The following is a 14,570-nucleotide window of genomic DNA, read 5'->3' on the forward strand; positions in this document are numbered from 1 at the left end:
TATGGAACCAAAGAAGACCCCGAATATCAAGAGCAATTCTAGGCAACAAAAACAAAATGGGAGGCATTAATATGCCAGATATTAAACTATACTACAAAGCTGTAGTAATTAAAACAATATGGTATTGGCACAAAAACAGGAATATTGACCAGTGGAACAGATGTGAGAATCCTGATATAAAACCATCCTCATATAGCCGTCTCATCTTTGACAAAGCAGACAAAAACATACGCTGGGGAAAAGAATCCCTCTTCAATAAATGGTGCTGGGAAAACTGGATAGCCACCTGTAGAAGGCTAAAACAGGACCCACACCTTTCACCTCTCACAAAAACCAACTCACGCTGGATAACAGACTTAAACCTAAGATATGAAACTATTAGAACTCTAGAGGAAAAAGTTGGAAACACTCTCCTAGACATCGGCCTGGGCAAAGAGTTTATGAAGAAGTCCCCAAAGGCAATCACAGCAGCAACAAAAATAAATAAATGGGACATGATCAAACTACAAAGCTTCTGCACAGCCAAAGAAATAGTCATGAAAGTAAACAGACAACCTACAGAATGGGAGAAAATTTTTGCATCCTATGCATCCGATAAGGGACTGATAACTAGAATATACTTAGAACTCACGAAAATAAGGAAGAAAAAATCAAATAACCCCATTAAAAAGTGGGCAAAGGACTTGAACAGAAACTTTTCTAAAGAAGACAGAAGAATGGCCAACAAACATATGAAGAAATGCTCAACATCTCTAATCATCAGAGAAATGCAAATCAAAACCACAATGAGATATCACTTAACCCCAGTGAGAATGGCCTTTATCCAAAAATCTCCAAACAATAAATGCTGGCGTGGTTGCGGAGAGAGAGGAACACTCCTACACTGCTGGTGGGACTGCAAACTAGTTCAACCTCTGTGGAAAGCAATATGGAGATACCTTAAAGCGATACAAGTGAATCTACCATTTGATCCAGCAATCCCATTGCTGGGCATCTACCCAAATGATCCAGTGACACTCTACAAAAAAGACACCTGCACTCGAATGTTTATAGCAGCACAATTCATAATTGCAAGGCTGTGGAAACAGCCCAAGTGCCCATCAATCAAAGAATGGATTAATAAAATGTGGTATATGTACACCATGGAGTACTATTCAGCTCTAAGAAACAATGGTGATATAGCACACCTTATATTTTCCTGGTTAGAGCTGGAACCCATACTACTAAGTGAAGTATCCCAAGAATGGAAAAACAAACACCAGATATATTCTCCAGCAAACTGGTATTAACTGAGTAGCACCTAAGTGGACACATAGGTGCTGCAGTAATAGGGTATTGGGCAGGTGGGAGGGGGGAGGGGGGCGGGTATATACATACATAGTGAGTGAGATGTGCACCATCTGGGGGATGGTCATGATGGAGACTCAGACTTTTGGGGGGAGGGGGGGAAATGGGCATTTATTGAAACCTTAAAATCTGTACCCCCATAATATGCCAAAATAAAAAAAAATAATTAAAAAAAAAAAAAAAAAAAAAAAAAAAAAAAAAAGAGTTAATCCTATACCTATCATGTGACCCACTGCTCCACTCCAAGGTATTTATACCCAAGAGAAATTAAAGATAATAAAATAAAGAGTGGCATGTGGCTATTCACAACAGCTTTATTCGTAACAGACAAAAAACTGGAAACAACCTAAATGTCTATCAATGGGTGAATGGACAAATTGCGGTATATCCACATAATGAAATAATACGTGGTAATGAAAAAGAATGAATTATTGTGCAAAACTAATTATTTGCATAACCATTATGCAAAAATATCAAAGACTCTCTCAGTAATCATGCTGAGTAAAATAAATCCTGAAAAATGAAGATGTCAGGCCGGGCACGGTGGCTCACGCCTGTAATCCTAGCTCTCTGGGAGGCCGAGGTGGGCAGATTGCTGGGAAGTCAGGAGTTCGAAACCAGCCTGAGCAATAGCAAGACCCCATCTCTACTATAAATAGAAAGAAATTAATTGGCCAACTAATATATATAGAAAAAATTAGCCGGGCATGGTGGCGCATGCCGGTAGTCCCAGCTACTCGGGAGGCTGAGGCAGGAGGATCGCTTGAGCCCAGGAGTTTGAGGTTGCTGTGAGCTAGGCTGACACCATGGCACTCACTCTAGCCTGGGCAGCAAAGCGAGACTCTGTCTCAAATAAATAAATAAATAAATAAAGAGTGGCATGTGGCTATTCACAACAGCTTTATTCGTAACAGACAAAAAACTGGAAACAACCTAAATGTCTATCAACAGGTGAATGGACAAATTGTGGCATATCCACATAATGAAATAATACCTGGTAATGAAATAGAATGAATTATTGTGCAAAACTAATTATCTACATAACCATTATGCAAAAATATCAAAGACTCTCTCAGTAATCATGCTGAGTAAAACAAACCCTGAAAAATGGAGACATCCACACTAACAGAAATCCGTGGTCCCCGGGAGGCAGGCAAGGAGGGAGGGAAGGGAGAGAATTCAAGGGGGCAGGAGGCAACTTCGGAGGGTGATGACTATACATTCCCTAGCCACGTTGCGGAGGTGGCTTCACAGGTGTGCACGTATGTCCCAGTTTATCAAGTTGTGCATTTTAAATTTATAGAGTTTGCTGTATGTCAATATACCTAAAAAAAAAAAAAAAAAAAAACCCATGCAACAAAAAACCCAGGCTGCGGCTTCCCTAAGTGTGGCTGGGGCGGTAGACCCATGTGGGGGGGGGGACTGGAGGCATCACGTGGAGCCTCAGATTCCACCTGCGTTTGGTGCCAGGTGGAACCCCCGGCCGAGTCACAGCAGAGGCACAAGGTGCGCGGTGGCCCCGCCCAGGCCGCGGCGGGAGCGGAGCTGCTCTCTGGGGAATGTGGCTTTGCCGGGGACTCCCGCGGGCACGCTGAGCGCCTGTTCCAAACCACACCAGCAAACACGTTTCCGGAAGGGTCCTGGCTCAGCCCTGAAACGCCTTAGGATGTTTTGAAAGGGCTGGGCTACAAACAAGATGTGACTCTGCAGTAATCCTTCATTTGTGTTCCCATTCATTACTTTTTCAAAGACACACACATCACTTCCCGGCAGAACCGCCCGCTGGGGCTCACCACGCGGGGCTGGCAGACGGAAGTCCCATCCCAGCCTGGAGGGGAGCGTGCAGTTTCCATCACAGCCCCTGACACGCCCGGCTGCCCCGGATCTGTCCCCAACGCCGGCCCCACGCCGGCCAGGGCTCCTCTGCAGGCCCCGGCCACCAGGCGTCCCCTCCCGGAGGTCCCCAGCCCGTCCATCCTGTCCACAGCGCACCTCCAGTCCCCTAACATGCAAGCCCGAACCGGCGGTGTGACGAGCTGCATGGCAGCCCCCGCCCCCAAATTCATGTGCTGAAGTCCCCAACCCCAGAACCTCAGGCCAGCTGTGTTTGGAGACAGAACCTTTAAAAAGGTGATCAAGGCAAACGAGGTCATCGGGGTGGGCCGTAATCTGAAATGACTGGTGTCCTAAAGAGAGATGGAGACACAGAGCCGCACCGAGGGAAGACCACGTGGGGTCACGGTGAGAAGGTGGCATCTACCAGCCAAGGACAGAGGACTCAGAGGAAACCAGGCGACGCTGCCGGGGGCGCTGGGCCTCCGGGTGCTGCGGTCAGCCCTGGCTCACCCACATGGTGGGTTCGGGCCGGCCCTGTCCTCTGCAGAGTCCCCTCGGGACGCTGGGCACTGATGTGGGAGGGGGCAGGGACGCACTGAGTGAGGGCTGTCCCAGCCCTCAGCCCACAGGGGCCAGGGAGAAGCCTGGTCCCCACCACGGAGGAGCGTTCCGGAAGACGCAGGAGGCAGACCTGCGGGGACAGGCGGAGGGGCCGAGGAAGCCATGCAGACGTCCCGGGCAGGACGGACCGTGTCACAGGACACAGCACCTCCTTCCTGTTCACCTCGGGCAAAGCCAGAACTCCGGGGGTCGACGCCTCCCTGCGGGAGTGGGAAGGAGACAGAGGCGCTGTCCCTCAGAAGGGGCAGCCACCCCAGCAAAGCGGGAGTCGGGAGGCAGGGCCACGGCTCCGCCTCACAGAGACCAGCGGGGCACCTGCTGCCCCCCTTTTCCAGAGCAGGAAGTCGAGGCTTGGAAAAGTCACCTAATTTGTCCCAGCACCCTGGCCGGTTCAGAGGCAGCTCCAGACTCAAACCCAGGGCTCCCAACTCTGCAGCCATAGCGTGAGCCATGCAGGGACCAGCGACAGGGGCTTTTGGGGGACTTGAGGGGGACAATTTCTATGATAAGGGGATAAGGTCAGGCTGGTCGCATCTGGGCACACTACAAAGTCTTTCGCTGGGATTCCTTTACAGAGCTCATGTGTGTGTGCGCGCACACACCCCCATGCACGCACACGCACACTCACATGTATGCCCACACACCTGCGCATACAACACACATACACACTTATGTGCACGTGGTTTTGCACATGCCCATATGATGCATGTGCATGCATGCACACTCATGCACACACATACATGCATGCACACAATGCGCACACGCATATGCATGCATGAGCACACATGCATGCACACACATGCACGCATGTGCACACATGCACACACATGCATGTGCACACATATGCATGCATGTGCACACATATGCATGCATGTGCACACACATACATGCAGGCACACACATGCACACACACTCTCTAGTCCCCTTGACACCATGGGAACTTGTCTTTCATTTGACTGCACCAGATAGTCTGAAAACAAGATGCTGTGGGTGACAACAGCCCATACATCATACAAAAAAGCACAGTTAGATATAAATGGGCAGGCCCTGGTTTTTGGCGTGTGATGCTCCTCCCCAGAGAACCAGAGTTGAGTCTATTTTATTTAAATTGTTTTTTTTTAAAACACCAGAATGCATTCTATCTGCTTTATGGTTTGTTTCACAACTCAAAATTGGAACCCACTTCCATTCCAGAAGTTGCCGTTGCCCATGTGAAAATACTCCCCCGCCCCCAATTCCACGGCTACATCAGGAAAATAAAGGTTTCATTTACCGATGTGAACCGGAGCGGCCGTGTGCGAAACCCCTAATTCACCAGGTGAAACCATGAACATTTGGGGGCGCTGGCGCCATATGGCACAACCCCCAAACCAGACTGCCCACCCTATTAATTAAAGCGAACTGGTTGTTGGATCTTTCACAATGACAAATCCATAAAATTATCTCCATGAATAATTTGATTTTTACTTTGGTGATAACGGTGACATTTTTAAATTCAATGGAAAATCTTATTAAAATGAGAGACCCAAAAATGGAGTCACGAAGCTAATGCAGTCTTTGCCTTTCTTTGACAATCAAGTCACGTCTCTGCTCCTTGACTCAGCGTCTGGACATGCGTTGGCACCTTTTTTCGCTTCTGTATGGCTCAAGAGGAGGGCAGAGACCCAGGTTCAAAGACTCTTCAGGTCGGCCAAGGAGCCGCAGGACCGTCTCTCTGATCAGCAAACAGACACTGACACTCCTCCCAGCTCAGTCAAAGAGAACATTCCAGTAGGAACAGCCATGTCGGCGTGCGCGTGCCGCACCGAGCGCTGGGCGCGTGTCGCCTTGTGGAATTCCCACGGGGACCTTGTGAGGCAAGCACGGTGGTCCTGCCTGCCAGGCGGGAAAAACGAGGGTCCGGAGAAACGCTCATCTACCCGAAGCCACACGGCTGGGAAACGGCAGAGCTCGGGACGCGGACCTGGGGCTGCTGACAGCGCAAGTCGTCCCCGGCTCCTGTCACTCACGGATGTCTGCAGGGACGTCCACGCACCCGCAGAAAAGCTGCTGCGGCTCAAGGCTAAACCACTGCGTCCCCTGGCTGTGCCACAAGCCGTGCAAAGGGCAGGGGGCCAGGGCTCAGGTCACCCGGGTCCAGGAGCCCACGGCCGCCAGGGGCCGGTCCCCGCCCCTCTCTGGGAGGGGACTCCCACCGCTCAGGGGAGGGAAGGGTGGGGAGCACACGGGCGTGCTTGCCTTTAAAACTCCACCTGCAAACTCAGTTTTTCTCCCAGCGGTTCGTGCTTAATCCTGAAATATGTTTCTGGACACGGGGAAGGGAGGTTCTCTGAGTGCCTGTGTCAACAATTCGAGATTAATCCTCGTTCTGCACATGGGGGACTGAACGGGGGAGAGAGCCGCAGCCGTGTGTGGCCTCCAGAGAATGTCCCCACCTGGAACAGCGTGTGTTCCGTGACCAGATGCACGGGGAGGACCAGGGTGGCACCTGGCACCATGCACCGCTGCACAAGGCAAGTTTCTGCAGCAAACCAACGAACGGATCTATTTCTGAAATGCAACGCTCAGACCTTCTCTGCATCTTATTTCGAGGCTTTCTGGGTTGTCCATCGCCTTTTGCTTTCAACAACACCGACGGATCCAACCGAAATAAAAATTCAACTATAAGATACACTGCATCCGCTGAGCCCACCGTAAAACCTGAAGCACAAGCTCACACTGTCCAACAACTCGAGGCCACTGCAGGAGCAGAGACTCGTCTGCACGGACAGACTTGGATGTTTCAAAATTAAAACAAAAAAAAGCCCCAAAACACATTCTATTTTATCCAGTTATGCGGGATCCCAAAGAACAACGGAAGCAAGAAACTCTCCCCGCAGAACCACTGACTGTGCCGTTACCGGAATGCCTTGTTGACACTGGAGGGTGCAGATTTTTTTCCCGACGGGACACTAAGTGTCCTTAAACACGGCAATAAAGATTGTGCATCACCTGGAAAATGTTTTTACTATAAGGTGTAAGAACATAAAAGCAAGGTCTAAACAAATGGTGCACCACACTCTGTGGTTAAAACCAGTGGAGTGAAAAATCCGCCCATGGGCAGAACGGGAAGGAATTATGCAAAAAGTTAAATAGTCCTTGTTTTGGGGTGGTGGGGTTATCAGTACTATTCTTCACGTTAAATCAAGACAACAGTTTGGTTACTTTTCTTTGAAGAAAAGGAGGCGGGGGAAGGGTCGCCAAGCTGGCACCCCACGCCCCAGTCCTGGGCACGAGACCTGGACGAGCAGGTGGCGGCAGGGGTGGCGGGAGCCGGGCTAAGAGCACGGGGCGAAGGGGAGGCGTGCGTGTGCAGCTGCCCGAGGACCAGAGCCTTTGTGGGGGCTTGCGGCTAGTTGGAGAAAAGGGAGCCACGCAGAGAGCGGGTGACAGAGACGGCTCCTCGGAGGGTACCCGGTGGCGCCCACGCACGGGGAACTGGGCTCCCCAGGCACGTGGGCGGCAGCTCCTGCTCCCAGCAGGCCGGCGCTCTCCCGCGCAGCCCGGCACAGAAGGAGACCGCAGCTCATCCCCGACCAGGCCACCCGCAGGCAGTGGTGCCCTCTGGCCACCATCTAGAACCTTCCCCTCCGCCTGCAGCACTTCCCTCCTCCAGACTCAGCCCTGGGAAAACGGTCTGTCTGTCGTGGGGCAGAGGGCGCCAGGCAGTCTCCTAGACATGCCCACCGCCTGCTCCGGGTCCCCAGGACTCGGGACACCCCCAGCCCCCCCCAGCTGGGCCGCAGGCCTCCTCGGAGAAAGAACATCCTCCTGGAGAGACCCCAGAGAGCGGATGGAAGTGGGCAGAGGAATGTGGGCCCCGGGCAGCTGGCCCCGGGCTGGGCGCGTCCACACTGCCCCAAGCACCAAAGGGGGAGGGGACACGCCCGTCCATCCTGCAACCCGGGGGGGGGGGGGGAGGGCACAGCCCCCGTCTCTGTGCCAGTCCTTCCTCCGTAAAACAGCCGCGGTGACACCTGTCTGGGACGTCTCATGAGGCGGGTGCAGGGAGGTTTTAGGGTTTGGAGTTAGCCTGTAACTTTTAAGGCTCACATTTTGTGAGCACGTTATATACAGAGAAATAAAGATTTCAATGTTGCCACAGAGCGCACCCAAATGTATCGATGTACGATGTACGCAGAGTCCTGCGTGCGGAACAAGTCCCCACGACCTGTCCTGTTGGCTAAAACACGCGCTAGCTGCGTTTCAAGCCGCCGAGGTATACTCTTTCCAGAACGTGGCTCCAGCTTGCTGCCCAAGCCCCTCTCTCGCCATTGCGTGGGCGGCCACCTCCCTGTCCTCCTGGCCCCACGTCCTCTCCCCCTGCTGATGACAGCACTCCAAGCTGTCCTTTGGGGACCACCTTCCACTTCTTGGTCCCTTCAGCTCCAGGGGGGCTGCCCCTGCACACACGTGCACACACATGTGCACACACGCACACACGTACACACATGCATGCACACATGCATGCACGTGCACATACATGTGAGCATGTACATGCACGCACATGCACACGCGCACGCGTGCGTGCACATACACATACATGCACACACATGCACACGTGCATGCGCAAACACACACATGCACACACATGCACGCGCACGCACACACACACACACACACACACACACACACTGGTCCTGCAGAGAGGCTGCCTGGCTGGTCTCGGTGGCCAGTGCTGCAGGTCCTCAGAGATGGACACAGGTGACCCACGCAGTTGACCAACGCTGGTCCATCAGAGCCAATCAGGGAACTTCTGCTGGGACTTAGAGAGATGTCCACGCTGAGGGTGGGAACCAGGAGCTGCTGGAAGCTTCCCTGGCACTTCGTGGGAAGAGGGAGGGCACCCTGAGAAACGGGGGGCCCATACGGAGAAACACAAGGGCAGGCACCTCTAGCTGCCTGCGGAGACGCTTGCCCGGACTGCTCTGTGACTCAAGCTAATAGATTCCCTTTTAAACGGAAGCCACTCTGAGTCCGGGTCCCGCCACATTGCTATTTGAAGGTGCCAGGATCCGGAGGCATCTAGAAAGGCCGGATCTGATGAGACGAGGCTTGTGGGGCAGAGGGGCCCTGCCGGGGGCCGGGGCTCTAACCGCACGCGCTCCGACGATCGGATGTGGAGGCCACCGTGCGACCTGCCTGCTGAGAGAGCCCAGGGCTGGGCGAGGTTATGGGGACACCAGTGGGTGCAGGGGCAGCACGCACGGGCTCCTTGGTCCTCGCCAGCCGCCCCAGCCTGAGCGTCCGTCCCTGCAGAGTGACACGCGTGGCCGAGCCCCGCGCCGCGTGTGCTGGGAGCGCAGAAGGTTTGGGAGCAATGCCCTGGAGCGCCACCCTCGGTGTGGGGCCGCCCAGCCGGCCACTTCCAGAGCAGAGCAGCATCTGCTCAAAGGCAGGGACCAAGATCTGCGAGGAACGGCCCCTCGCCCCATTCTCCGGGGTGACAGCAGCGCCATTCGATGGCACCTAGCTGTCACCGTGGGCTGCTCCTCCACGGCCGAGCCCAGACTTCCTAACAAAGCCGCTATTCCGCTCTGGGGCGAGGCGCCCAGCCACCCGGGGATGAATCACGACCGGCCAGAGCCTCCCTGCGGCAACCCCGTTACCCCGCCAGCGACAGGGTGACGGTGACCGTGTGACCCAGCTCTGGCCGGTGGCTATCAGGGAAGTCTGCCGAAGTGTGATGGGAAAGCTTTCTTCTTGGTTTAAAGAAAACAGAACGCCTCTCCAGAAGACAGCTTTCCCCTGCCCCCCTTCCCTTCTCCCCTGGCTACTCTCGGGTGGGGATGCGTGCTTAGAGCCGCGGCAGCCATCTTGCAACCATGAGGAAGGGATGAGAGAATGGCAGGCTCTGGCTGGCACCCGGGCATGGCCAAGTCGCTGACAAACCCGGGACCTGCCCACGGCCTGGAAGGCTTGTTATGCAAGATAAGTGGCCACACTCTCGGGTGTTCTGTTATTTCGCATCAAAAATGTTATTTCCTGACGTACGCTTTCCTCAACGGTACTGTGTTTGCTCGTCAGGACAGTGGTGGCCACCGCAGGAGAGCAGGGGACCGGCAGGCTCGGGAAGTGGACGGGGTTGGGTGACAGAGCTGGTAGATGGTGGCACCGGGTCTCGAACTCTGCTCTGCTGACGAGAAACCCCAGGTATCACCTCCCCTGCGCGGCCCCGGGTATGGATTCCTTCAGGGCTCGGATTCCCACCTTCGGGAGCCCGGCCCCAGATCTCCAAAGCCCAGGCGGAAAAGTCCAATTCCACAATTCCAAAATACGTCTGTGAAAGAAACGCCCCATCTGGGCACGGTGGCTCACGCCTGTCATCCTAGCACTCTGGGAGGCCAAGGCAGGTGGATTGCTCGAGGACAGGAGTTCGAGACCAGCCTGAGCAAGAGAGAGACGCCCCATCTCTACTATAAATAAAAAGAAAATAATTGGCCAACTAAAATATATATATAGAAAAAATGAGCCGGGCATGGTGGCGCATGCCTGTAGTCCCAGCTACTCGGATCACTTGAGCCCAGGAGTTTGAGGTTGCTGTGAGCGAGGCTGACGCCATGGCACTCACTCTAGCCTGGGCAACAAAGTGAGATTCCATCTCCGAAAGAAAGAAAGAAAGAAAGAAAGAAAGAAAGAAAGAAAGAAAGAAAGAAAGAAAGAAAGAAAGAAAGAAAGAGAGAGAGAGAGAGAGAGAGAGAGAGAGAGAGAGAGAGGGAGGGAGGGAGGGAGGGAGGGAGGGAGGGAGGGAGGGAGGGAGGGAGGGAGGGAGGGAGGGAGGGAGGGAGGGAGGGAGAGAAAGAAAAGAAAAGAAAAGAAAAGAAAGGAAAGGAAAGGAAAGGAAAGGAAAGGAAAGGAAAGGAAAGGAAGGAAGGAAGGAAGGAAGGAAGGAAGGAAGGAAGGAAGGAAGGAGGGAAGGAGGGAAGGAGGGAAGAAGGGAAGGGAAGAAAGGAAGAAAGAACGAAAGAAAGGAAAGAAATGCCCCAAGAGTTGGCTCATTCTGAACATGCTGCTATTATTATAAAGCTCTTCCAAACTGCAGCAAAAAAAAAAGACAAGAAAAGAGTGGAGAGAGAGCGAGCGAGCATGCCAGGAAGTCACTGAAAGGAAACTTTTCTTTGGTTTAGGAGCCAGGAAACGACAAGGCAACTAATGTAGCTACGATTTACACTCCATTTCCAGTTGTGCCATGGACTTAAAAACATAGGCATCTTGATGAAAAGGGACACCACAGCGCGGTCCTGACATGGACAGATTGCCACAGAGGCCAAAAAAATCCCCATTTGACTCCGGGTGTGACAGTTACTTAGCCAACCTATATAGCTGATGAGAGGGAAGGAAAGTGCTCGAATTTTACCCAGTCTCTGGGCTTTTCATGTTTTCAAACTGATTGGTCTGGACAATGGAAGGCCGACAGCCAACAATAAACCCATTGTGAGCTGGAAATGGTCTCCTCTGAATACAACTAAATATTTCTTCAATCCTTGCATTAAATTTTTTACTGTATTCTGAAAGCTACACACTCAAACACTTACGCTTTTATGACACTGTTTAACCGTACATGTAACTGTGGAGGCTCGATTACTCAGGCAGCCTATTTAGGGCACTTCAAAAGCAAAATATTAGATGTTTGTGTTGCATGAATATTTTCAGATCACACTGAAGATACTATCATTAATGCCCTTATTCAGAAATCTTGTTTTTATATTCTGAAAACCATTTCTTCCCTTTTGTGCCATGGGAAAGGTCTTTAACGATCACGAGTTAACATGAATATTCCTTTTCTGTGTCCGCTTTATCGGGGACATCAGCCAGTCCCAGAAAAATTTATTTCACAATTCTGCTCCCAAAGGAACAAAGAGAGTGGGTCCCCTATTAACAGTGGCTTTTGTTGGCTTATTTTTTTTTTTTCTGACATTAAAGGCATGTATGGTTGGCCAGGATTTCTTTTCTTTAATTTGGACATACTCTTTCTGCCTCTGATGCTCTGAAAACAAGCTTGTTGGTAGAAGGACGAGCTGGGAGATAGGACGTGCTCAGCCACCGCAGCGCTGGCTAAACGGGACTTGTCGCAGAACAAACCGGAAACTGACGCTCAGCCTCAAGTAGGAATGCTCTTTCCTTAAGAGGTTTTCAGTCCCATCTTTAGCTGTCTTTCATTCACATCTAACGATTCAAAAGAGTCCCCACGCATCGAATTAAAGTCAATTACTGGCTCCACAATGCACACTTCCCGCAGCCCCTTGTCCCAGCCGGGGGACTCGCTGTCACCAGCCAGGCTGTGTACATTTCCCATCCAGCAACATTTATGAGGAGAATGGCTTGTAGCAGGGACCCGCTGGTGCCCTGGGAGAGAGCTGCCTTCCCACAGGGACACCCACACAACCCGCAGTTCAACCCCGACTGCATTCATTCATTCGGTGCCATCTCTGACTCCCTGCTGTGTAGACTCCAAAAACAACACGCGCCTCACTCTGGGTAGCTGGTAGCATGGTGTACTGAATGGCACAGCAAATTATCCCGTGGGAATCCGGGGATTCTACGTTTCCTCTTTGCCTTTCTAATCAAGAGGAGAGAGAGAGAGAGAGAGACACGGACGCTCTGTCCAATAACTCGCTGTTTAAGCACCTTAGCACTGGAGTTCACCCAGGTAAAATTCAGTGGGGCAGAAGGATGCCTGATTGATGAAACAACTACAAATCTCTCCCTGATGAAGTTGAGGACGTTAAGAATCAACACCTCTTAGCAGCGGCTGCCTTTCCACTCCAGAATGGAACACATGCAGTTTGCAAGTTTCTTGCAAAAGGGATTTACCGGGATTTCTGATTCACTCAATCAGGGCTTGCGGTTTGATTTTAGCACTAGCAGGTAGAAACTTCACTGGCCCTCCATAAATCAATTCGGCCCCCCTCCTGGTCTCTAGGGATTTGCCAAGAGATAATGGGAGCAATTATGAAACCATCGCCAGGCCTTGCCAGCAGGGAGAGACTTCTGAAGTCTGCAGGGGCTTTCAAGGGGAAAATAGGAAATTGTTTCATGAAGCAGCAATTTTGCCCATAACGGAGCTCGAAGAGATGTAGCGCCGGCTTAAACTAAAGTGACTAAGAAATAGGTGGGGTGAACAAGGAGGTACGGTACAGGACGCCTCCCATCCCCCCCCCCCAGACTCCAAATTAACCCAACATGAGAAGAGACCGCGGCTCAGCACAGCCTGGGGACCTGGTGGCCAACAGGGCTTGCACCCCCTCGCCTGCCCTGAAACGCTGCCTCCTTCATCCCGGGGTGCAGGATGCCCCCTTGGGGTGCTGCTTGGCCCAGCGGGAGGGGGAGGGGGAGAGGAGGGGGAGGAGGGGGATGGCCAGGAGGGGAGATGGCCAGGAGGGGGGATGGCCAGGAGGGGGGATGGCCACGAGGGGGGATGGCCAGGAGGGGGGATGGCCAAGAGTGGGGATGGCCAGGAGGGGGGGATGGCCAGGAGGGGGGATGGCCAGGAGGGGGGATGGCCAGGAGGGGGGATGGCCAGTCCGCCCTGCCCGTCCCGGTTCTGCGGGGAGGAAACCCGCTGCACAAAAGCGGGCTCTGACAGGCATGTGGGTAAGCGCTTTGGGGTCCGGATGTGGCCCCTACTTCGAAGACAGGCGGCGACCCTAACCTCTGGAAACGTCCCGGAGCCCGCAGTGGCGCCGCCAGGTAAGCCGTGGGAATCGCCCCTCCAGGCGCGGGCGAGGAGGCTCCGCTGCGCCCGGTCCTCAGTGCGCAGCCGGCGCCGCCCGAAACCGCCGCCCGGGGCTCCGGCCCCGCGGTGTCCCCTGCCCCGTCCCGCCCGGCTGCTGCGCCCCGCGCCCCGGCGGGCGCTCACCGGGCGGCCAGAGCGCTCGACACAGAGCGGAGCCCGCCGGGCCGGCCTCCCCGCAGACCCGGGCGGGACGTCCCCTGCCGGGTGCCCGAGTCGCCCGCTGCGGTCCCGCGCGCTCTCCCCACGGCCGAGAGCGCGGGCGGAGCCGGGCCGGCGGGGCCCCTCGGGGCGGGCGCCCCGGGCTTCCGACGGCCTCGGCGCCCCCTGGCCCGCCCCGCCCGCCGCCCCGCGCGCCCGGCCTCACCTCGCGCAGCAGGCGCTCCACGAGCGGCGCGGCCCAGGCGGCCTCCGCGCCCGGCGGCCCCGCGCGCCGCCACAGCTCGTGCTCGGCCTCCAGCGCCGCCACCCGGCCCCGCAGCGCGGCCGCCTGGGCGCCCAGCAGCAGGCAGGCGGCCGCCGAGCCCGCGGACAGCAGCAGGCACAGCGCGCCCAGCGCCCGGCGGCCCGGCCGCGCGTCGCCACCGCCCCCGGCGCCCCCGGCGCGCTCGCCCGGGCCCATGGCGCGCAGCCCGAGCGGACCCGGAGCCGGAGCCGGAGCGGAGCGCGGGGCGGGCGGGAGGGCGCGGGGCTCGAGGGCGGCCGGCGCGGGGCTCGGCCTCCGGGCAGCAGCGCGGACCGCGGCGCACGCCCCCCGCGCCTCGGCCGGCTCCTCCGCAGCGGCCACCGCGGGCAGCTTCCTCTATGCAAATGCCCTCCGCCGGCGACGAGCCGGGCCCACCCAGGGGAGGAGCGGCCCGGCCCGCGGCGAGGGGCGGGGGCGGGACGGGGGCCGGCGCCTCGGAGCACCGAGTCCCTCCCGCGCCTCCCGGCCGGGCCCCCCGCGGCCCCCCGAGGTCCCCAGCGCGCCCCGCGCCGCGCCCGCTGCAGCCCG

The 14,570-nt window shown here is 55.1% G+C and overlaps 1 protein-coding gene across 1 annotated transcript in view; it reads right to left on the reverse strand.

Annotated features, from left to right (window-relative positions):
* The window catches only part of COL23A1 (collagen type XXIII alpha 1 chain), a 218,627-nt gene extending 204,429 nt beyond the window's left edge, over positions 1-14,198 (reverse strand). Inside the window, exon 1 of the mRNA XM_075998436.1 lies at positions 13,944-14,198. Within this exon, the coding sequence (XP_075854551.1) occupies positions 13,944-14,198 (255 nt within the window). The remainder of the gene's footprint in view (positions 1-13,943) is intronic.
* Between the last annotated feature and the right edge of the window lie 372 nt (positions 14,199-14,570).

The sequence above is a fragment of the Microcebus murinus genome, chromosome 28, assembly GCF_040939455.1.
Source record: "Microcebus murinus isolate Inina chromosome 28, M.murinus_Inina_mat1.0, whole genome shotgun sequence".
NCBI classification, from domain to species: Eukaryota; Metazoa; Chordata; class Mammalia; order Primates; family Cheirogaleidae; genus Microcebus; species Microcebus murinus.